General features: G+C 36.8%; 3 protein-coding genes across 3 annotated transcripts in view; all 3 read left to right on the top strand.

The window, feature by feature from the left end:
• The first annotated feature begins 14,079 nt into the window (after positions 1–14,079).
• LOC140612769 (olfactory receptor 5M3) overlaps positions 14,080–25,843 on the top strand; it is a 144,931-nt gene continuing 133,167 nt past the window's right edge. Inside the window, exons 1-2 of the mRNA XM_072790834.1 lie at positions 14,080–14,127; positions 17,295–17,386. The gene's annotated coding sequence lies outside the window, so the exon portion shown is untranslated. The remainder of the gene's footprint in view (positions 14,128–17,294; positions 17,387–25,843) is intronic.
• LOC140612768 (olfactory receptor 5M11) overlaps positions 14,083–25,843 on the top strand; it is a 104,069-nt gene continuing 92,308 nt past the window's right edge. The window contains exons 1-2 of the mRNA XM_072790833.1: positions 14,083–14,127; positions 17,295–17,386. The gene's annotated coding sequence lies outside the window, so the exon portion shown is untranslated. The remainder of the gene's footprint in view (positions 14,128–17,294; positions 17,387–25,843) is intronic.
• Positions 19,633–20,565, top strand: LOC140613428 (olfactory receptor 2G3-like). The gene has a single exon (XM_072791955.1). It carries the CDS (start codon positions 19,633–19,635, stop codon positions 20,563–20,565), a length of 933 nt encoding a protein of 310 aa, XP_072648056.1.

Here is a 25,843-nt window from a genome sequence, read left to right as displayed (position 1 = left end):
TTATTTTATATGTTGTTTTTTTACTAGGGCCGTATCTCCTCCATCCCCAAAAAAGAGAAAAAAATTTTTGAAACGAGGATAATGTACAAGTTTTTGTACACATAAAATCATGCTCTATCTCACAAGAGCAGCTGATCACAATTTGTTTCATGAATAAAGGTGTGGATATGATTGCTTATGGATAGATCTAAACAACAGTTGCCCTAGAGGGAAAAAAATGAAAAAAATGCAACTAGAAATAAAAAGCAACATCAAAGATTTTTTAGTGATGAGAATCCTCATTTATATTACAAGTTAATGTAGTTTTTTAAATAAAGGGAAAACTGGACATAAATTCCTCCTTTACTTTGGTTTAGTGAAATCATTGTTCTGTATAAAATCCTGATATGTTCCACATATTAGGGATAAATGGACATTATATCTTGTTACAAATTAATTAATTTAAAAAAAAGCATTGTCCTGGATTATCACCTAGGCTGAATATAATGACAAGAGTCCTTAAAAGTGAAAAGAGAGGCAAAAGAGTTGAGAGTCAGAAGAAGGCGTGGCCATATAGATACAATGGTGCTGACTTTGAAGATGGAGAAGACAGACCATGAACCAAAGAATGTGAGCAACCTGTAGCAGCTGGAAGAGCCATGGAAATGATACTCCGTGGGAGCCTCCAGTAAGGAACACAGTCCTGCCAACATCTTGATTTCATCCCAACTGGACCCACTTTGGACTGCTTTTTCTCTACAAAATGTAAGATAAGATATTTTTGTTGCTGAAAGCCATTCCGTGTGAAGTAATTTGTTACCAGGGCGATAGGAAACAAATAATGGTGAACTGATTTTGGACAAGGGTGCCAAGACAATCCAGTAGGGAAAAAATAGTCTTTTCAACAAATGCTGTTGGAACGAGATATCCGCAATCAAAAGAAAGACGTTGTACCTCCACTTCACACCATACACAAAAGTTAATTCAAAATGGATCGTTAACATACATATAAGAACTAAAACTAGAACACTTGGATAAAACAGAGCAAACTGTTGTGAACTTGGGTTAGTCAATGGTCTCTTAAATAAGAAACCAAGAGCAAGCAAGAATAAAAATCTAAGTTGGACTTTATGATATTTGAAAATTATTGTACATCAAAGGAGACCATCAAGAAAGTAAAAAGAAAGCACAGAGAATGGGAAGATATATTTGCATGTCTTGTATCTGATCATAAAAGACTTATACATCTAGAAAATTTAAGAAGTACTACAATTCAACAATGAAAAGACAAAAGAAACTCATAAAAAGATAAGCAAAGAAGATAAAACTAATAAAAAGATAAGCAAAGAAGATAAATAGCCAATAAACACTTGGAAAGACATTTAACATCATTAGTTATTAAGAAGGTGTAAATCAAGGGGTGCCTGGTGGCTTAGTTCAGCATCTGGCTCCTGATTTTGGCTTAGGTCATGACATCAGACTTGTAGAATCAAGCCCATGTCCAGCTCCTCGCTAAGCGGGGAGTCTGGGATTCTCTCTTTCTCTCTGCCCTTCACCCCTCCTTTCTTTCTCTCTCCTTCTCTCTCTCTCTGTGTCTCTCTTATCTCTCTCTCTCTCTCTCAAATAAATAAATAAATTCTTAAGAAAAGAAACTGTAAATCAAAACCACAATTATATACCACCTCACATCCAAACCTCTGAGCCACCCAGGGATCCCCTCTTTTCTTTTGCTAATAACTTCCTTGCTCCACTGTCCATCCTACAAAAATATTCCATTCAGTACAGCTCCCAATCCTTCTATTTGCCTGATGGATTTTTGCTTGATTCATGAATCACTAGATAAAGCCAATTGGATCTTCAACTTGACTGGACTGAATTTTGTGTCTCAGCAATATACCCTTCCCTACCTGTTTTTGATGGAAAACACATATCATTTCAATGTTTATCTCATGTTAATGTGTAGGTTATTATGAGATTTTGTGGGCTGTTTGTTTTAAATGAGTCAATAACAACAATTGTGCAACTGAGCAAAATCTTTGAAAACACAGATCAATGAGAACTATGAAGGGTTTCCCGCGGGAAACACTGGACAACTTCCATGACAGGTATACTGAAAGATTGATAGCAGTAATTTTACAGATGACAAAATTCAGTGTTAATAAGTAGCTAGTAAGTATACAATTAGCAGAGGTGCTGTCTTACTCCAGAGATCTGGTATTTAACCACTAAGTCATGTCCTTTCATATTTGATATTAGGTTAAGAGTTGCTTATAGGCTCCATACATGGGTCTCTCTCTTTTTGGTTATAACAACTTAACTCAAAACCAATAGAATAATGCTGACAGATTCAGATGCTGTCATAGATAAGTACCTTATACATATGGGGTCTGATAAATGCTTCTAAGTAGTACTCAAATCATCTAGCAGAGTCTTGTGTCTCACATTTACAGGCAACCCTGATTATGAACACAGAAATGGTCTACTCACCTCATCCAGGGCCAAGACACTTGCCTGAAACTCACAGTCACAGCCAACAAAGGACCACACTGTGGATCCAAGTACCTTATACTTGTTCAGGATCCCCAGTGTATTTGATTCCTCAAGTACCTCAGGGGTTCTTCGCTTTTAAAGTGCCTAAAAGGCAATTAACCAAAAAGCATATTAACTTTGAGAGATTCTTCTTGCTCAAAACAAAAACAAAAAAAGAGAGAGAGAGAATGATTTTAAAAGTAATAATTATTGTGATATTTTGAGAAACTACTCTTTGCCAAAGACTTTCCTGGAAACTATATTTGATTGTCAAACAACTCTGTGGAATAGGTATTGCAATTCCTATCACAGATAAGAGAATAAATCCAGACTACTTAGTTAACTTTCCTAAGTCAAGCTCAGAAAGAAGTAAATGCAGTCAGAATTTAAACTCAAGGCAGCTTGATTATCCTAATAACATTTACTGAATTCTTAGTATGTCCCAGGCACTCTGCTGAATGCTTTAAAAGAGTCCTTATTTTAACCTTCATAATAATCTTGTGAAGTAAGTATGATTATTAGTCCCATTTTACAGATGAGCTATTTGAGAGAAACAATTGTACATATGTTGTTCAGGGTCACAAAATTTGAGGCTTCTAGAGCCAAAATTCAAAACCAGTTCTCCCATAGGGTATCATCTATTCCCAAACCTACATATCTATCTAGCATTTACTATATTCTCGATGCTTTTCCAGGCACTATAGACAAGAGAGAGAACTAAGGCATGAGATCTGATCTCAAGAAAGGTGTAGTTTATTTGGGGAAACAGAATCTTTATAAATAAATAAGCACCACAGGTTATGATAAAATTGTCTATCATCCCTGATGGTGGGAAGCGGGCCAGAGTGGAGAGCTTGCCAAGGGCAATGAGGGAAGCATTGTATGTGTGCCATGGGAGATTTTACACGGGAGGAAGAGATACATATCTTGCTTGAAGAGACATTTATGGCAAAGAAAAAAGAAACTAGAACCATCAAGGCATAGAGGCAAGACATGGGATTGAGGGTGAGAAAACTGTCCAAAGTTTGTCAGATGCATCTGGAATATAGTGTGTTTTTGTTGGAATGATGTTAGATGAGATTGTGCAGGGCCTTTAATGCCATACTCAGAATGTTTTTGAAGACTATGGTTTAACCTTGACCAACATTAAAATACTTTAAGGGTGCCTGGGTGGTGCAGTCCATTAGGCTTCTGACTCGGTTTCAGCTCAGGTCATGATCTCAGGGTCCTGAAATCAAGCCCCGAGTGGGCTCTGTGCTCAACGTGGAGTCTGCTGAAAACTCCCTCTCTCTCGGCTGTCCCCCTCTGTTCTTGTTCTCTCTCTATAAAATAGATAAGTCTTTTTAAATTTATTTATTTATTTATTTATTTATTTATTTATTTATTTATTTATTTATGATAGTCACAGAGAGAGAGAGAGAGAGAGAGGCAGAGACACAGGCAGAGGGAGAAGCAGGCTCCATGCACTGGGAGCCCCACGTGGGACTCGATCCCGGGTCTCCAGGATTGCGCCCTGGGCCAAAGGCAGGCGCCAAACCGCTGCGCCACCTAGGGATCCCTAAAATAGATAAGTCTTAAAAAAATGCTTGAAATGTGAATGGCTTTGGCAAAACTTTGATGGTATTAGGGAGGCAGTTAGCACTCCTCAAATCAATATGTGCTCCAAGTCTGAATAATGAATGATAGACACTCCACTCCACGCCTGATTCAAGATCAGAAAAATAGGAAGAGAGCAGGCCTCCTAAAGATGAAAGTGGTGACTGGGGATTGTAAAGCAAATCAGTGTGTATGGCTGAGTCTAAACTCAGTGACTCTGACTCTACCTTTTGAGCTCTTTTCTACAACAGCAAATTCCTCCTAAACATTTTCCTGCCATGACAAAGATCCTTCATCTTTTTAGGCTTTTTTTTTTTTTTTTTTTTTTTTTGCTGCTAGTGATATCTTGAAGAGAAGGGGCAAATGACTCATACCTTCCCAAACCTCATGCCCTAACTCACCCATCCTCCCATAAAGATGATTGGTAACCTAGGGAGAGGCAGCATAGGTGGAAAATGGAGAGCTTCACAGTGCAGTGGAATATTTGTACCCCAGGGGACCTTTTGCCTAGGGATGCCTATGTGTCTCCACAGGAACTCTGAACTCTCCTGTATACACACACACACACACACACACACACACACACACACACACTTCATTTGTATACCAGAGGATGTTCACTTGTGAGGTATTTGGACTTGCTATTCATTCTGCTTAGAATATTATTTTATCTCCTTTAGTTGTCCGAAATATATCACCTTCTCAGGAAGGTCTTCCTTTATAACCCTCTTCAAAGTTGTGTCCCTTCCACATCCCCTAGCACTCTCTATCTCCTACCTTGCTTTATTTTCCAGAGCACTTACCATCTGGGTTACCATATAATTGACTATGTTATTTCCTGTCTCCTCCCAGTAGGATGTGAATGCAAGAAGGGCATGTTCTGTTGCTTGTTTTGTTCACTGCTGGATGCCAGGGCTTAAAACAGTATCTGCCATAGAGTAGGCATGAATAGTATTTGCTGAATAGATGAATAGATGGACGGCCCTAATTCTCGAGAAGTGTTTCAATCAAATCCACATACTTGTCTGCGCCAATGATGGCATTTAACCCTTCAAAGACGTCTTTGCTATTCTATATTCTTTGCAATAACAGAAATCTCTGAGTATTCTGTGCTAGTCACAGGCCTGTGCACGAGAAACCAGAGACAAATAGTTAAAGAATAAACAGCCTGACCACTGTTATAGGCATAATAATTGCATTTGAAATAGAGTATATTTGCGAGGGAGGTTGTTTCCACGTGAGCAGCAAATTCTTTCATGTTGAAGAGCTATGAGGAGCCATATCTTTGAAATGAAAGTGGCCACAACTGCAGGGTAGTCCATCCAGACACAGCACTGGGCCTTGGGGCTGAGGACAGGGATTCAGAAGCTTGATCTTTCTGTTTACATCCTGCTATATACAGAATGTAAACGGCTATTGAGCTGTCCTGGGAAAAAAACCTAATTTCTATGCCATCAGTAATATCCAAATCCCATAACTTACTTAAATTCAGTGCAAGATCTCATTCCAACATTCTAAAATTCAAGTCAGCTCATTCCAGAATCTTCTATAATTGTTTGTAGATCCTGTTAAAAAGAAAACCACAGGCTCAAAATAATGGGAGTCACTTATGTTAATTAAGGCCCATGTCAGCTAACCTAACTGAAGTTTCAACTGCACTCTTCCACCCCAGAAGGTAACCTTTAACTAGTCAACATGGAATTACCTCGTGAGATATTCCTCCAGAGAGATTCCTTCCATTCCCCTGAGGAACATCACCTGGCCCAGAACAATGTATTCTTTGCTAATAACTTCCTTTTGCCACCCCCTTTCTACCCTTTAAACACTCTTCCTTTTCTACAGCTTGACAGAGCTCCTTTCTGCTTGCTAGGTGGATGCTACCCAATTTATGAATCACTTAATAAAGCCAATTTGATCTTTTAAATTACTCAGTTCAATTTTTTGTTATTTAACAATCCCAAGGGCTTTATATCCATGGAATTCCTCATGGTTTTGTAGCTTTGGGGAATGGCAAACAAGGCAATTAAACAACACTATGCATTGACAAAGTCAGGCCAACCTTATTTAATAAAGACTCAGAAAGGTTTTGTTTAGACACTGTGATTCCCCAATGATAGATGTATTTAACTATAATTTTCCTTCACATTCTATATTGACTTATATACATAAATTCATATATTTACAGTTCACATATATACATTTGACTACTGGTAAACACATAAGTACTGACTTTGTAAGCAGCAAGAGTTAGGTCCCCAGAAACTGAAAGTCAGACGTAGCTCCCTTAACTTAAGAAAAGTCATTTTAGGCCCCTGGCCATCTTGTGGAAGATTGTAAGAACAAACAGTCATCAGGCCAGGAGATAATCTAATCATGTCCAGGACGATAAATCAGTGGTAAAACTCCCAGTGCTGATTCAAAAGTGAAGATTGCCCTGATATATATTTTGAATTGTCTTTGCAGGATCTAAATCCCTCTAAGCACTCAGATACTGAAGCAACTGGAGCCAGAAAATTGATGATGCTGATCCTTGCCGGCTCTTTTGACTTTGACCTGGACTCAGTCACCTTAAGTCACCAACACCCAATGTTGTGTTGAATTGCCCACTGGACAAGCCTCTTTGTGAATATGCACACATCCTTAGCTTAAAACTCCATTTTAGTGTTCCAGGAGACAATGCTCTGTGAAAGATCCCAGTTCTCCTTTACTTGGTGTAAGTAAAACCGTTCCTTTTGCTACTCTTCAGCTTGCTTGTGTCTTTTGGCTTCACACCCACCAAGACGGGTAATAATATTTCTGTAGGGTACTAAGATACCTTCCATTAGCCCTTCTACATCCTTTGCCACCTTGCTTTCTGCTCCAGGAAAACATCCTGCACAGATTGTATCAGTTAACTTGGCCATTGGGGGAGGAAACTAAAAGGAGGAAAAAAGTGATATAGAATATGTATTCCTAGACTCTGTTCCTGCACAGCCAACCAAGGCCACATTAACCCCTAGATTAATGCCACAGCATTTATCCCGTTTTCCTCACCACAAAATTTCTCCCTTTCCCTCTCTTTCTGGGTTCTGATAACTGCTCTCTCCTCTTCTCCCTTCAGATCTACATGTATAGTAAGATGCTCTGTCAGAGGACTGGTTTGTCCTTTGTGGCTTTTCAATGCTCTGTTCACATCTTTGTAAATAGTCCCTTTATTAAGTTCTCTTCAATTTGAGTGGGCCATCTGTTTCCTGACAGGATTCTGACTGATACAGTAATTAATATTAGGAGTAGCCTAGAATGAAATCTTTAAACTGGCTCACTGGGGTTAATTTGCTCACATATTAAAAAAATGTGCAGATATATCACAATCTCCGGAATGGGAAGTGGTAAGCCATGGAATGTAATGGCATCATGATAATTTAAATCATCACCAGTAATGACACAGCTTGAAGTGCAGTTGAGGAGCAAAGCACTGAACAATCAATTGGTTGTAGCATTGATCGTGATCACAATAATATTGTTTGGAAAAATCATGAGATCTTTTGAACTGAAAATGATATTATCAGACTGTGAACAGGAAGGGCATTTGGAAAGCCTCAACTGTAGGTTTGAAGGAGTTTCCCTTCTCCGTCAATCCTTTAGGAAAGATATGGTTGAGGTCCAAGCTGGGGCCTGATTGTGAGGATTGCAGAGAAGCAATACTACTAACATTGAGCCTTGAATAACATGGGGTTCAACTGTGTGGGTCCACTTACATGTAGATTTTTTTCAATAAATATAGAAAAGTGCTATAAATGAAATGTATTTTTCTTGTGACTTTCTTTATAACCTTTTTTTTTCTCTAGCTTAATTATAAGAATACAATATTGAATACATAGAACATATAAAATATGTATGAATCTATTATTTATGCTATCACTAAGGCTCTGGTCAACAGTAGGCCATTAGTAGGTAAGTTTTGGGGGAGTCCGGAATTATATGCTGACTTTTGAATTATGTGTGGGTCAGTGCCCCTAACCCCCATGTTGTTCAAGGGTCAGCCATAAATGCTAAACATTGCCAGAGATTTTATGGCACTCTAAAATAATTGATGGAGGGAAGAATTGGGACCATAAAGCAATGGGATAGGGATACTGGGTAGACAAGGACAGAGCCAAAAATAAAAATCCCTGCTTGAAGAGGTAATCCCTAACTTCTCCTACTTGAAGAAAATAGCTTTTCTCTGGACTTTTCCAATGACTGCACTTAAGAAGTTGCCTTATGAGCTCATGTAATTCTCAACACCCAACCTCACCACACTCACCAACTCTGTAGTGAAAGTTAAATATCTAACACAGATGAAGAAATCAAAGACTTTCTCTTAGAACAATTATATACTAAGAAATTTATAGGATCTTACCAATGTGTTTATCATGAATCTGGGAAGCATGTATGAGAATGGGTTCTAAAAGTGAAAAGCCAAGGAGAATGAAATGTAAGGATTAATTAAGCCAAATTTATCATCCCAGGTGCATCCATGAAAAATTCAGGAATTCACTGTTTCCTCAAGAACTCTAGGAATTTATGCTATACATACTCAATAGGATTGATTTTTTGAACGGTTTACTTACTGAAAAGAAAATATTCCCAATGCAGTGATGACAAAATATGTGGTTAACATCAATACCATAGGCATAGTTAATTTCTTCATGATGTCTATATTTAGTGTGCTAACTTGTGAGCATTACTTGTTTATTTATAATCTTCCCATGTTTCAGTCATGTTATTTGGACCTTCCTCGAGTTGAATTAACTTTACAAGATAAAAATGAATAAAAATATCTTCTCAGGATGGCAGTGGTTTCTTATTTGGAAAATAGAGGATTTCCTAAAGTCAATAAAACAGGAGCAACGTGTCACATGATCAAGTTTCCTTTTTAATTGTTTAACTTTTAATATGACTTTTCAAACAGAAATTTTGTGGGATTTTTGCCAAATGGTATCTTCTAAAATAATTTTTTCATGAGTGGAAAATATCAGAAAAGGAGACAGAACATGAGAGACTCCTAACTCTGGGAGACGAACTAGGGGTGGTGGAAGGGGAGGTGGGTGGGGTAGGTGTGACTGGGTGATGGGCACTGAGGGGGGCACTTGATGGGATGAGCACTGGGTGTCATTCTATATGTTGACAAACTGAACACCAATAAAAAATAAATTTATAAAAAAAATAAAATAAAATATTTTTTTCAAATCTTCAGCCAACATTAAATAACTCCTTTTATGTTATTATTATAATATTAATTTAATACATGAGAATTATTTAAGAATAATTTAGCCTTATAATAGCTTTAATTAGTAAGTGTACTCAATATTCATCTGTTAAATCAGAGATTGAGTAGGCATAGTTAACTATTCATTTAAAATCTGTTATCTAAGAAGAAAAAAAAAAGTGGGAAATATCACTAAGGGAGACAGAACATGAAAGACTCCTAACTCTGGGAAATGAACTAGGGGTGGTGGAAGGGGAGGTGGGTGGGGAGTGGGGGTGACTGGGTGATGGGCACTGAGGGAGGCACTTGATGGGATGAGCAATGGGTGTTATTCTATATGTTGACAAACTGAACACCAATAAGAAATAAATTTATAAAAAAAATAAAATATTTTTTTTCAAATCTTCAGCCAACATTAAATAACTCCTTTTATGTTATTATTATAATATTAATTTAATACATGAGAATTATTTAGGAATAATTTAGCCTTATAATAGCTTTAATTAGTAAGTGTACTCAATATTCATCTGTTAAATCAGAGATTGAGTAGGCATAGTTAACTATTCATTTAAAATCTGTTATCTAAGAAGAAAAAAAAAAAGTGGGAAATATCACTAAGAGAGACAGAACATGAAAGACTCCTAACTCTGGGAAACGGACTAGGGGTGGTGGAAGGAGAGGTGTGCGGGGGGTGGGGGTGACTGAGTGACGGGCACTGAGGTGGGCACTTGATGTGATGAGCACTGGGTGTTATTCTATATGTTGGCAAATTGAACACCAATAAAAAATAAATCATTAAAAAAAACATAAAATCTGTTATCTAATTCAGAATATCAGAACTCCTTTGTCTCAACTTGCTTATTTTGTATGATATCTGCTACTGATTATTATTATTCATATTCATCAGCACTGATTATTCCTTTCTGATCCTTGTTTAACTCCTAATTTTACTGGAATTGTCTGGAAAACACAGTTCTTTATACTTATTATTATTTGCTGTTTAAACCAATAAAACATGGACATATCAGTATTTATTTGAATCTTCATGTATTTCTCTATGCTAAATATTTAATCAAATTGCTTCCCTTGAAAATCCAGTCAAAATGAAATAAGCTGTTATATTTCCCCTTCTTTTGCTTTATTGCTATCTTATATTCTCTACATGCACTTCTCTCTCTCTCTCTCTCTCTCGTATCTTGAACTCCTTGGTTTTCATTGGTTCACCATGTTGCAATAAAAACTATACTATTTTGGCTATTTCATAATTTTTCTTTGATGCTCAGAATTCCACAACTTCAACTTCACAGGACCCTTTAAGTTGGTTCCTTTTTTTCCTGTCTTTATTATTTGCAGACATATCTGTGTATTCTAGAATATTCCAGAATATTTCAGGCAGGTACTATTTATTTTCTCAGTCTAAAACATAGACTGAGCTCTCCTCTAAGAAATACTTCGGTGGGTAGTAGTATTAAGGATACAAATTAAGTTCTCAAGCGTGGGAACAATAGGATACAATGGGTTGACTCCTCTGAACATAGAAAGAGTGGTGGAGTGAAGTGCATCTGTTTGATGGTACTATACTGTTTGAATGGTCACTAGTGGATTGACTGAGCAGAGATTTAGAATAAGACTGGAGGGATCCCTGGGTGGCGCAGCGGTTTGGCGCCTGCCTTTGGCCTAGGGCGTGATCCTGGAGACCCAGGATCGATTCCCACGTCGGGCTCCCGGTGCATGGAGCCTGCTTCTCTCTGCCTGTGTCTCTGCCTCTCTTTCTCTCTCTGTGACTATCATAAATAAATAAAAATTTAAAAAAAAATTTAGAATAAGACTGGAAATTTAGTGAGAAGGAAGTCTGAGAGAGGTATATGGATGCAATTCTTGGAAAGGACAGCGGGAAGATACTCATGCTCTATCTATCACAGATGTCCACTGGGGGGCACTGATTGCAGAAACCAATCTGCAAGGAGAATGTTGGTAAGCCTCTTTCCCTATGTTTTCTTCTAGAGCTTTACAGTTTCCGGTCTTACATTTAAGTTTTTAATCCATTTTGAGCTGATTTTTTGTATAAGGTTTGTGATAAAAGTCTAATTTCACTCCTCTGCCTGTGTATATTTAGTTTTCTCAACATCCTTTGAAGAGATTGTCTTTCCCTGTTGTGTGTTTTTTTGTACCTTTGTTGATAATGAGTTGACCATATATGCATGGGTTTATTTCTGGGCTCTGTATTCTATTCTATTGGTGTATATGTCTGTTTTTATTCCAGTACCATACTCTTCAATTATTGTATTCTGTAATATGTTGTAAAGTCAGAAAGTACGATGCCACAACATTGTTCTTCTTGCTCAAGTTTTTTGTTTGTTTGTTTATTTTTTGGCTATTTATGGTCTTTCATGGCTCCATATGCATTAAAAAACATTTTTAAAAAACAATTCTGGGGAAAATGCCATTAGTGTTTTGATAGATGTTACACTGAATCTATAGATTGCTTTTTTTAAAAAGATTTTATTTATTCATTCATGAGAGACACAGAGATAGAGGCAGAGACATAGGCAGAGGTAGAAGCAGGCTCCCTCTGGGGAGCCTGCTAGGGACTCAATCCCAGGACCCCGGGATCATGCCCTGAGCCAAAGACAGACAGATGCTTAACTACTGAGCCATCCAGGCATCCCTAAAGATTGCTTTCAGTAATATGGACCATTTTAACCATTTTAACGATCTAATTCTTTCTGATCCATAAACAGTGGCTATCTTTTCATTTATTTGTGTCTTCTTCAATTTCTTTCATCAATGTCTTTTAGATTTTGGAGTAGAGAGCTTTCACCTCCTTGTTAAATTTATTCCTAAGTATTCCTAAGTATTCCTAATTTATTCCTAAGTATCTTACTCTTTTTGATTCTATGGTAAATGGGATTGCTTTGCTTTCTTAATTTCCCTTTCAGATAGTTCATTGTTAGTGTATAGAAATGTAACTGATTTTTGTATATTGATTTTTTAACTTGGAGCTTTACTGAAAAATTTTCTTATTAGTTCTAACAAGTTTTTGATGGAGTCTTTGGGTCCTATAGAGACCCGAGATAGACAGTCATCATATCATCAATAGGATCCCATATGGTTTCAAAAAACCTCCAGAATTTTTATTAGGTCTTTGTGCTGACCATGGCCCTAGACAATGTACATATTAATGTGAGAAAACTTTAAGTGTTTTTCTTGTCACTTATGAACTACACAAACCTAGGAAAGTGGTTTCTTTTTCTGAATTTCATTCTAGCAGAGTCCTCTCTGTTTCCTGGAGTTGTGAGGCTCAAATAAGAAAATATATGGTAACAGATATGTTCCATGTGTTGTTTTTCCTTCACGTGCTGGGTAGCTTCCATTACAATTCCGGAGTCAATGCACTCTGAGGGGATGACACCCGGTAAGGGTCTAATCTGGGAGTCTCCAGTTTAATCAAAGCAAAGTAGAACTGGACATTCCAAAAAGTCTTGGATGTAGTACTTTTTACATTATTTTTACCCAACAGTTCTTAAAAGTTGAATATAGTAGGGAAAAAATTAGAAGTAAAAATATGGAACTCCCTAAAAGGTTGAATATTTTGGGTTTAGTTTTGTGTGAATCCACAAGCATATCTTTTTTTTTCCAGCAAAAATAGTGGAAAATCAGGCTTTAAGAGTTCACCTGGATAACTTTTAAAAATACCTATACCAGAATCCTATTGGCAAGGATTATGATTTAATTGATTCAGGATAGGTCTGGGCATTGATATTAAAACCAAACAAACTACAACAACCGTTCAAAATTTGAGAATTATCAGATGAAGCGATATCATTATGTAGAAGCATGATTTTGGCTCAACTGGCTCTTTATACACCGGGAGGACTGAATTAATGTTAACTTTTTACTTCCTTCCTTTTCTGTCTTCTTTCTTTGTTTTCTTCCTCTTTTTCTTCATTTCCTCCCTGTAATTCCATAAAAAGGGAGTGATATAGTGATCTAGATATTTTAATGTTTGTTGTTTGTTTGTTTGTTTGTTTGAGAGAGGGAGAGCACAGTGTGAGAGGAGGGGAGGGAGAGGGACAGAAAGAATCTTAAGCACACTCCATGCTCAGTGCCCCACATGGGGCCTGATCTCCTGACCCTGAGATCATGACCCTGAGCTAAAATCAAGAGTCAAGTTATTGAGCCAGCCACCCAGGCACCTGATATTTTTATGTCCATTTTAAAGATAAATAAGCTGAGGTGCAGGAAAATGAAGTGGTATGTTTGAGGTCACATCTAGGAAGTTCCCATGCTGGCTCTACTGTGCCCTTATAAATAGTTTGTGTATTGTTACTATGCAATAGGAGATGCTTCCAGAGTTTGCTATGATCTGGGAGAAAGGAATGTAGGGTTCAAAATTTGCTATGTGCATAGTTGAGAGCATACTAGCATCATTATCATCTCTAAGTTCCAATAGATTCCAGGGAAATGACTCTGCGTTTGGTCTCTGAACTCTGCTTCTTAGGTTTTTCTCTTCTTGTGATGAATACACTCATATTCATGATTACCAGTATTAGGCAATTCTGAAGGATGAGGACACCCAGGTCACTTGGAAGGGTCACTTTAACCATGGTACAAGGTCATATGCAGGGGAGGAAGAAGAGGGAGTGCAACCAACAAATGCCTCAACCAGGAATCCCTCAGAACAAATAATTAAGTTTTAATTACTGATCTGGGACATTATCCCTCAAGAATCTACAAAGTTCAGCCGAAGCTCCTAAAGTGAGAAAACTCAGATGACTTAGGGATTGCACTGTGTATGTATTCATTATCTTTATTTTTTGTCTATAAAAGGGCTGAGTTGGATCATAGTACTATCTCATTTGTGGTTATAATAAAAAGAGATTTATTTTTATCTCCATGGAATTAGATTTTTTGCTCATGGATATTACGTCTGCTGCCTTTTATGGGTTTTTGTGTACATGAGTATGTGGTGAGGACAGGTATTATTTCCATACATTGCTTTCACTTTAGGGTATGTTTTATCTGCTGTGCTTATGATTGCAATTGTCTACTGAGATGTAAAAGAAATAGTAAAATAAAACTACCAGTTATTTAAATAAAATAATTTAGAATTAAGTAGACTAAAGTCCAGTCATGGTTCTGTTAAATACTCTGAGAAAGCTGTATAGCTTCTCTGATCTTTAAAATATATTTTGGAGTTGTAAAAATGTTATTTATTATTAGCAAAGGATCTAAGAAAGTCATATAATATATAGCAGTTAGTGTTTTTGTTTTTGTTTTTGTTTTTTTTGTTTTTTGTGGATTTTTTTCTTTCTGATAGAGAAAGCTTATTTTGCCGCTGGGGTGGAGGGGTTTTCTGATTGCCTGTGCTGAATATACCAATTTGTTAACCTGTGTTATGATATTTGCCATCATGGCATTCTTACCCATGTGTGGAGTTGGCCTCCTCTCAGAGCATGGCCTCCCAGGAGCCCCTGCTTTCATATTTTCCTCCTTCTCTTCCATGCTGCATCAAAAGTAAATCCCCCTGTTTGTTTAAAAGGCTTTGTGAAACTAATTCACAGTAAGTGGTAAATTATCAACTATAGTGCAATTTGTAAACACTGCAAGTTCTGCTTTTATAAAAAAAACAATCACTCCTTTTCTAGGATAATTTTCAAAAGTCAGTAATGGATTCATAGGAAAAATATTTAAAGTCTTCCTGGTAGCTTTTCCTAATGTTTTTCCTTAACGAGGTAGGAAACAGGATTAGGATGCTATCTTTAGTCTTCTTAATTTTTAAGATTCTTAGTCCTTAAATTAATTTTTAACAATAAATCTTGTTAATTGATGAACTGATAATGAATGAAAAGACATCACAAATTATGGCATTATGACACACACGTAGGGATTGTATGAGTTTGTGTAGGCTCTAAATGTTTCTACAGTGATGTTGTAAGTAACTTCCAATATAATTATGTCTTTCTGCTCTCAGACTACAAGTATATTTAGAGCAAACTGAATAAACCGGACGTTTATATAACATTGTGAGCTATAATTTCCTAAGTTCTCACTCTGCCAAAACTGCTACATGGACTTTCTGATGTAACCAATTAAATAATCTTTAATCTTAGGTACTAATATAGTTCCCACTTAATCTAGGCGATAAAGAGTCTTGGAAAAGTTTAGAAACTTACCCAACTGACCCAGCAGAGAGCTGGTGGAGATATAATTCATATTCAGGTTGATTTTTATGCCTACATGAGGGTGCCTTGCAAACTTATCCTGGAAAAAGGAGATATTACCAAAGACCAGAAATATCGTTGCTATATATCAAATCTATTTACCAAACTTAATAAACAATTTAACTACAAGTTGGAGAAAACAGCGTATTCAGTTGTTTATAAATTATCTAGATTACAAAGATTAAAGGTTTAGCTTTTTAAAGGTTTAGCTTTTTAACATCCTGAATTTATGAAGGAACATTAGAACTCTTTAGTTTTGTATAAAATATATATTAGATTGTTTCCTGTGACTTGCAGACAGAAAAAGGAGTCATTTTTCTGTGAATACATAAGATGCCTGATATACTGTGTCTATATGATGCCAGAGTAACCTGAGCTTGTGTAAAATTTGTTAGCACACGTAGTACCTTCTTGGCATGAAGTGACATTAATCATTTCCCCTCTTCCCTGCCACCCACCTCCCCGCCAATACTGAATTAGATGGCTTTTTGAGCCAGACAGTGCTCTTTAGAAAAAGAAGCAATTAGAGAGTAAATGATTTTGCAGGACCATATTCTTTGACTGAAATTATGGCTACCATGAGGTTGAAATTATTTTTAATCTGAGTTTAAAACTTCAGAAAAATAGGACATAGAATCAGCTTATCTGAGTTTTTATCAATGTTTAACAGTGCTTATTATGTTCTAAGGAATGGGACAACATAAATAAACATGAAAGGATCCTTAGAAAGCCAAAGTCAATTGAAGAGATAGACTCATAACTTTTCATTCACACACACACACACACACACACACACACACACACACACATATAAGTACAGTAATCGAGTATGTTCAAAGGATGGAAATGATTCAGCAGAAGGGATTCTGATTAATTCTGTCTGGATGAATTAGATTAGGGAGAGCTTCCAAGAGGATGCTTGTATGCTTACATTAAACAATTCGAACATTTAAATAATCAAATATGAGTTTTCCAGGCAGACAGGTTGGAAGAGGCATATGGCAATGGTAGCTTTTGCCTTGTGAGGTAAGATGGAGAGTGTGCAGCTAACTAGGTGTTGGTTGCTTGATTGAAATGGCTGTATAGAATTTACAGGTAATTATAATCCATTAAGGGCTTTTTCAACTTGCATTTAATTTGGTGAATTTGCCTCTTATTGTGGGAGATACATTTATCCACAAAAGTGTCTTTATTCCTTTTATCCTTATAATGGATTTATAACTCTGTGTTCTGATAGGAACAGAAACAAATTTGTAACCTGGAAACTGACAACAGAATGGGTTCTAACTCACTTTCAGCAGCAGCCATCAAGTTACTAAAAATGTTCTTTGAGGCAACCTTTTTATTTACGGGAACTAAGGGAATATCCTCCTCTATTGAGGCTTCAAAATATAGAGTGTTTAAATGTTGAATCAATATATTTACGTTCCTTTATGTGAACACAATTCTACACATACATTCATGCCTAGAAGACCAAGACTATTGCATTTGTGGTTTTATTACTGTAGAAATAGCTATATACACACACATGTTGCAGGTGCTTGCATATAGATTCAGTAATTCAGTGATTTAGGACAAGTTGTTTACTGTCTCAAAGACTTAGTCTCCCTGGCCTATAGGGGAGTGGGTGGGGAATGCCAATAATTTATGATCTGTTCACTTCATATCACATGGATCATAATGATAATAGTTAACATATATTGAGCCTTTACTGTATATGTCTGACTCTGTTTTAGGTACTTTTCGTGCATTATCTCATTTATCCTGTGTATCACTTCTGATGAAGCCACTCTGCCTGCCCTGTACAGATGAGGATGGTTGGGCACAGGTTGGTGTTGTGATTTGTGCAAAGTATTCCGTGCTGGCACATAGTGGAACCAGACATGTCCTCTTGCTCTCCAGTGGCGGATTCTGTGTATTTCACTACCAATGATGTGATCTCCTGATTATATGCCACCTTGTCAACTGAAAAACTCATTGTGGATATCATTTATTGTCATTATAATCACTGCTAAAATCACCAAAACATTTCTTATTTGCAGCAGAACTTGGTTAGTGCTGTTTGAAGGGCTTGACAGGAGCTCTATATCCTTCTGTTCACTCCCTTTCCTGATGCTTCTAGAGAAAATAGGGCTGTGACCTAACCTCTCCCCTCTCTTTCCAGGCCCATCACTCCTTTATCCCTGGACCGCAGATTGTTGATAATTTAATTGTATCATTTCACTGCATTATTAGATTTGAAAAACCCTGATTAAATCAAAATATAAGATAACACCTTATTTTTAAAAAATATTTTATTTATTTATTTAAGAGTTGGGGTGGGAAGGGGCAGGGGAAGAGGGAGAAGCAGACTCCCCACTGCGTAGGGAGTCCCACAAGAGGCTCCATCCCACAGCCCTGGGATCATGACCTGAGTCAAAGGCAGATACTTAACTAACTAAGCCACCCAGGTACCCCATAAGAAAGCCCTCTAAAATATATTACATGCAAATCGATGTTATTTGAGAAAGGATGTGTTGCATAAAGTAGTCTTTTTCATGACCTGCAACTATTTGGTTCTTAAATGTCTTCCTGATAACATCCCCTTTGCTATCAAGGGATGGAACTGTTACCTTCATCACAACTTTCCACTGGGTTATAAGCTCTGAGACTATTGAAAATGCCTGTTGTGTTTACTAGTATATACCCAGCATCTGGTACATACTAGATTATCACAAAGAGATTTTTGAAAGAAAGAATAAAAAAGAAAGAAGACCAAAAAAAAAAAAAAAAAGGATGAACAAATGGGCAAATGAATGATTGGCAGCTTCCTCTGGCTGCTGTAATGGTGCCTACCTCTAGGACTCTTCCTTACCCTACATCAGTCTTCAGTCACTGCTTTTAATCTGCTCATGGCTGCAAGTCAGTTAACTGAACATGCTAAGTCGGTGCATAAATAAATTTATTAAAGTAGACACAGGGAGGGGGCTAAGAGGTTCTCAATGAATAGACCTGGTAACTTTAACTTGTCTTGATTCTTTTTATTAATATTTCTCTGAAATAGGTTTTATTAGAGAAGCAAATTTTAGATAAATGTAGCTCTTCACTGTACATTAATAGAACTATTAATAATAGATGTTTTATATGCATTATTTCCTCCATGTAGACATTGTCCTAAATTCTTTATATACATTATTTATTTAATCTGCAAAAAATTTATCCCTATTAATCTAACAATTATTCCCATTTTATGTATGATGAAATTCTCCAAGACCCCACAGTATGGAAATGGTGAAGCTGGTGGAACTGGCCATTATTGTGACCTGTGACTGGTTTTTTTGGTGGTGTATGCAGTCTTTGTTCTTTAGGGTATCAGGATGTCCAAGCATGGGAAGATTGCATCAGAGTGATAGAAAACAAGCACAGGCTGCTGTTCCTGCTTTTATTCTTAGGTTAGCACATGGAGTAGTGCCTTTCACTATTTTTTAAATTAATTTCTACATCATGCTGCTCAGTTGTTAGATGTGGAGCAAAGACATAATCTGATCTTTTTAAAGAGATGAGCCATGAGTAAAGCTTTGAAGAATGAAGAATAAATAGGTTTTGGAAAGATTATGAAGAGCCAAAAGAGCATATTCTTGGAGAAAAGTTAAGAATATCTGCTTAACTCAGTTTGAATGTGAAATTACTTTTTTAAAAAAGCTTTTATTTATTTATTCATCTGAGGTATAGAGAGAGAGGCAGAGACATAGGCAGAGGGAGAAGCAGGCTCCCCACAGGGAGCCTCATGAGGGACAAGATCCCAGAACCCCGGGATCATGCCCTGAGCCTAAGACAGACACTCAACTGCTGAGCCACCCAAGCATCCCTGAATGTGAAATTCTTAATCTCATCAAGAGAATATGCCCTCCAAAAGTAGAAGAAAAGCTTTCCATTTATAGTACATCTCAGATATTCAAGATATAATTTCAGATCAAGATTACTTGAAATCTTTCTTACTTATGTCTTGACTTTCTGACACTGTGCTTATAGATATAGGACATCTGATGTTTGTCTTCAGGTAGATGATCCTGTGAGAGGGAGGTGGCCTGAAAAATGCATATGATAAAAACAAACTTCACTGTGACTGAGTTTGTGTTCTTGGGGCTGTCATCTCAGCCAAAGATGCAGCTCATTCTTTTTATTATGTTCTTGTTCTTCTATTTATTAACAGTTGTGGGGAATATTATAATTATCACTATTATCCAGATAGAACCTCGTCTCCAAACCCCCATGTACTTCTTCCTTACTAATTTGTCCTTTCTGGACATCTGCTACACATCCACCAATGTCCCACAAATGCTGTCCAACATGATGGGAAAAAAGACCATCCCCTTCTCTAGCTGTGCTACTCAGATGTACTTCTCCCTTTCCTTTGGAATGATTGAATGTGTTCTCCTTGGGGTCATGGCTTATGACAGATATGTAGCCATTTGTCATCCTCTCCATTATATTGTCATTATGAACCAAAGCATCTGTGTCCAATTGGCAGCCATTTCTTGGTCCAGTAGCTTCCTGAGTTCCATGGTTATCAATGTCCTCACCTTGAGTTTGCCCTACTGTGGGCCCAATGTCCTGAATCACTTTTTTTGTGAGGTTCCTTCTGTCTTGAGGTTAGCTTGCACTGACACCTCATTTACAGAGCTGGTTGTTTTTATCTTTAGTATCATCATTGTCTTCATCCCTTTTCTCCTCATTGTTGTTTCCTATGCCCGAATCCTTCTATCAGTTCTCAGGATACGGTCAGCCTCTGGGAGGCACAAGGCACTGTCCACTTGTGTCTCCCATCTGACAGTGGTGGCCTTATTCTATGGAACTGCCATCTTCATATACATGAGACCCCAGTCGAAGTCCTCCAGGGCTGGGGGCAAGATCATTGCCGTGTTCTACACTGTGATCACACCCATGCTCAACCCCTTGATCTATAGCCTAAGGAACCAGGATGTGAAAGGAGCTTTAAGGAGAGCTATTGCAAAACGGAGGACATGAGGGGTCTTAATGGGACCCTTAAGCTGTTAGTAAGATAACTGACTTCTGAATATTAAATTAGACAATAAATAAGACCTTGTACAGTCAATGTTTCTCTTGCCATTCATAAAGGACACATAAATTTAGCTGCAAACTCAACAAGAAACATATCTGCCCCAAAGACAAATGATGGCTTTAATGTGTCAAAACAACTCCTTTTGTTGCATGACTATTTTCTTACTCCCTGAGAAATCTTGGTTCTCTAAAATCATAGACTAACTGAAATTAATGTTCGAAATTATGACTAAGATGAAATATCTTACTACTGTCTGGAGGATCTAAAGCATCTTCATATAGAGAAACATTCTGAATTTTTAACTCAAATAAAGAACTTCAGATAAAGGTTTTTGGATGTAACATTTCACATCTGTCCTAATTTTGTAGTTTACAGGGAAACCAGCTCTGAGACCAATTTTGACCCCTTTACATATAGCCCTGCATTGTAACAAATCTATCAAAATATTACTTCATTTAATTTTCATACAGCAGTCAGACCATGCAGTTATCTCAGAAGTAAGGAGTAAAGATTTATTCTTAGTAAAATGTAAGTATTATGAAGGAGGGTGATATGACACAACTTACTTTTTGAAAGGTTTTCTGATTACTATGTAGACAGAATATATAATATATTCTGAATATATATATGTGTGTGTACATATATATATGATCTCACAAATTTGTGAAAATGAATATTTCCTGTGTTTTGAAGCTTTGCACCAGTGGTGTCTCTAAAAAAGAATTACTTTTTTGAATGAAGAGAATAGAAAAAATAATTTAGCATTATTATACTTAATAAGCTTAAATATGGCTTTTGATTAACATGTTATTAAGTTAGATACCTTATTTCCAAAATTTTCTCACTTGCTGTTTTACAATTTAAAATAAAATAAAAGGAGTATAACTCACTTTCACATATATTCAACAACTAAAATGCAACTATTTCTTCCATCTAAATATGAAGGTCATACGCAATCAGTTAAGTGAAGCATCTCTGATGAAATAGGTAAAGAGGACTTCACTGGTTTAAAATTGATTTAAAAAGTAAAAAGCAAAATCACTAACCAACTAGTCAAATTCATTACATAGTGGGGTGCTTTTCTTGCATATTTTCCTTGATAAAGAAATGACTTTATACATAATATATTTGCTTAGTATGTGAATGAGGATTAGAAACACATACTTCTAATTAACTTTCTTCTGGACAATTGAAAGTGAAAAGTAATATTTAAAATTCTCTCAGATATTATCAAATAAGAAATACATATTTAGTTAGCTATTTGTGATTTAGAAGCTTTAAATTAGTTTTGAAAAAGGGGCATAAAATGCCTGAAGTTACAACAAATGGAAAGTTTATTTTTTGTTTCACAAAAATGACTAATCCATCTTACCTTTCAGCTCTATAAATGAGTGAACTAGTTAAAAATGCAGAAAAAATTGCAAAACCATTCTTACAGGGAAGACACATAGCCAGAACATGTAAACAAATGAAAGTGAACATTTTTCTGTGTTTTTTCTAAAAATATTTATTTAGACCAATTACTTGACCTAATCAATTCATTATGACTAGTTTGTTTTCATCAGTAACTTGGAGTTGTGTGAATGAAGAATAATAACGCAATACCCTATCTTAGCACCCAGCTAGAACTTAAAAATAAGTTTATTTAAATTAAATTCTATAACTATACTGTATTACTAGTTTCAGAGGTAGAGTTCAGTGATTCATCAGTTGCATATAACACCCACTGCTCATCATATCACATGCCCTCCTTAACGCCTATCACCCAGTTACCCTGTCTTTCTTCTCCCCCACCCCAGTAACCCTCAGTTTGTTTCCCATCCAACTAGACCTTTTCATGCAAGCTTTATTCTTTTTCTAGGCTTGCTTCTTTTGACAGAAAAGGAAAATGTAACACTTAAAGACTTTTAACTGATAATTCTATGTCCTATATGTTACGATCATCGCTAGAACAAATAACAATTTTAAGATTAACACAAATAATGTGAACTCAGCAATTATTGGTCCTTCACAACATCAAATGTCTTACTGAATTATTTCCTTCCTACATTTTTTTTAGGATCACAGTAACGAGATAACAGCATATCTAGGAAATGTACTAACTAGTACTTTGTTCATATTGAAATAAAACTAAAGCCTAGAGTAAACAAAATATTAGAAAATGAACTTTTGCTATGAGCTACATTCTCTCAGTGCTTGATTAATCAGTATTATTGTGTAGCATAAGAGACTATATTTGGAATGAGGATAATAAAGTTATAATTTCAGGTTTTAATTTAGCTATATTAATATGCAGAAATCATTCCATTTCTGTAAACCTCACTTTTTTCATTTACAAAATGAGATTGTTGTCGGATTAGATCATCTTTAAGTATCAATAAATCATGTCTCTATCTACATCTTGGCTACTTCTGTCCTCTCTGGAATAGACTTATTATAAGTTTATTATTGAATTTATATATCATAAATCTGTCAGAATTTCTTCTGAAATGTTTTTATTGTTTCACTTTTTGGATTTGATTGATTTACTTTAAGAATAATGCGATGCTGAAAGGTTTTAATGTCACTTTAGGTATACAGAATATAATGCACACTCTTGTCATAGATCATGTTACCAGCTTTCTCAATGAGTTATCTTTCCCCTCGAAATGAAAAACATTAATTCCAGTCAAGAAGTATGAGGATTGTAAAATACTGAATGGGAAGAAAGTCATGGTGAAACTGATCATTCTTCCTCGATACTATTCTTTCAGCATGATCTGAAAGTCACTTATTTCTTTGATATTATCTCCTATCTTGCCTCTTTCCCTTGCTTCTTCAGGTTATAGTGACTCATCCAGTCCATGTGATTTTGCAAAGATTCAGCTCACTGTGGTCATAGGCAAATGTGAAGCTTTCTTTCTTTTCTTTCTTTCTTTCTTTCTTTCTTTCTTTCTTTCTTTCTTTCTTTTTCTTTCTTCTTTCTTCTTTCTTTCTTCCTTCTTTTTCTTTCAGATTTTATTTATCTATTATTTCATGAGAGACACAGAGAGAGAGAGAGAGGCAGAGACACAGGCAGAGGGAGAAGCAGGCTTCATGCAGGGAGCCCGACGTGGGACTCGATCCCAGGTTTCCAGGATCACACCCCAGGCTGAAGGCGGCGCTAAACTGCTGAGCCACCGGGGCTGCCCAAATGTTAACCTTTCAACAGATGCTTCACACTACAATCCTGTCTAAATCCCTAATAATCAATTTAATCAAATCATAAAACTTAATATAGCTGCAAACCAGACCTTTATTTGGGTTCCCCAGTTCTGATTATGCCTGTCATTTTCTTTAAGGCTGCACACTTTCCTATTTTATGGAACACCAGGTTAAAAATTTAAAAATTTTGTTTCGGGGATCCCTGGGTGGCTCAGCGGTTTAGCGCCTGCCTTAGGCCCAGGGCGTGACCCTGGAGACCCAGGATGGAGTCCCATGTAGGGCTCCCTGCATGCAGCCTGCTTCTCCCTCTGCCTGTGTCTCTGCCTCTCTCTCTCTCTCTGTGTGTCTCTTATGAATAAATAAGATCTTAAAAAAAATTAAAATATTTTTATTTTATTTTAACAAATATTTTTATTTGTTTCAATCCCAGCTCTACTAATTATAAGCCAAGAGCACATTCGCATACCATTTAAACTTTCGTAACTCTGGCTTCATCATCTTAAAATATAGGGCCAATAATTTTGTCCTATGAATTTCAAGATCTTATGTGTATCTTTGGCAGGTTACCTGAGGCCCAGAGTTGGGACCAGGTTCTGGTAGTTCTCTAGTCCAGGAAGGCATGATCATTCATTTGTTCAATGAGCATTTGTTACTCACTTATGATATGCCAGGACTTAAGGACAAAAAAATGAGACTACCTTAATGTTTCACAGTCTATCAAGTAAGCTTTTATATTAAAGGAGTATGTACCTAGCACAGAGGAAAGCCACCATTTATTAAACCCCAAAGTGCTTAAATAAACTACTTAGGTTTTTCTTATATTTCAATATCTAAACTAGGACGTTTTTTAAAAAAGACTTATTTGTTTATTCACGATAGACAGAGAGAGAGAGAGAGACAGAGAGAGAGGCAGAAACACAGGCAGAGGGAGAAGCAGGCTCCATGCAGGGAGCTCGCCGCAGGACTCGATTCCCAGACTCCAGTATCGTGCCCCGGGCCAAAGGCAGGCGCCAAACCACTGAGCCACCCAGGGATCCCCTAAACTAGGACATTTTTAAGAGTGAGAAGTAGCAGTACTGATACCTACTTCAAGATAATAGGAAAAAACAAAACTGCCTTTCACAGGAGGGACAACTGGCCACATTTAGACTATCTTTCGTTCTCATTGCAACTTCGTGAGTAGGTATTAGTGGTGCCATTTTGCAGATTAGAAGGGGTGAGTCCAGGAATAATTTACAGAAGTGATGATTGATTTGAGACATAAAACAGTGTTTTCTAGGTGGATTAGTGGCTTTTGAGGCATAGGACTGTCATTAGCAAAAGTATACAAAGGGAGAGATTTCACAATATCCTTGAGTTCAATGTGATTTGAACTTCTTCTGGGAGGTGGGATGTGGAAGGAGATGGTTAAGATGAAGCCGAAAATGTAGATCTTCAGATGTCATGTGTGGATGCCATTCACAGTGTTGATTTTATCATGGACCCTTACTCCAGCAACCTATTCTTCTCATTAACACTCAGTCAAACAGAGTTAAACACACAGATCCCAGTACAGCTGCTTCCAGAGCCCTCATGTGGCTGCACGTTTTCACAGTGCATATAGCTGTTAGAAGCAGTCTAGCCAACAAATGGTTCATTTCATGCCTTTTAAAAAATATTTTTTACATTTAAATTCAATTTGCCAACATATATTATAACACCAGTGCTAATTTCATCAAATGCCCTCTTCAGTGCCCATCACCCAGTCACCCCATCCCCACCACCCACCTCCCTTCCACAACCCTTTGTTTACAAGTTAAGAATATCTCATGGTTTGTCTCTGTCTCTAATTTTTCCCATTTAGTTCCCCTCCTTTCTCTTATAATCCCTTTCACTATTTCTTTTATTCCATGTATGAGTGAAACCATATGATGATTGTCCTTCTCTGATTGACTTATTTCACTCAGCATAATACCCTCCAGTTCACACCTTTCTTTTCATAAGCATGCTGTTCCTTCAGTGTCCATCCTAACCTCATTATTGGTATGGGGCAATTCAGGT

Source organism: Canis lupus, chromosome 21 (genome assembly GCF_048164855.1).
Source record: "Canis lupus baileyi chromosome 21, mCanLup2.hap1, whole genome shotgun sequence".
Lineage (NCBI taxonomy): Eukaryota > Metazoa > Chordata > Mammalia > Carnivora > Canidae > Canis > Canis lupus.
Note: the sequence above shows the minus strand (reverse complement) of the source record. Positions and strands in the feature narration are given on the sequence as shown.

What these genes read in the sequence shown, in the direction of transcription:
- LOC140613428 (XM_072791955.1), top strand. Translation starts at nt 19,633, where the DNA reads ATGCATATGATAAAAACAAACTTCACTGTGACTGAGTTTGTGTTCTTG.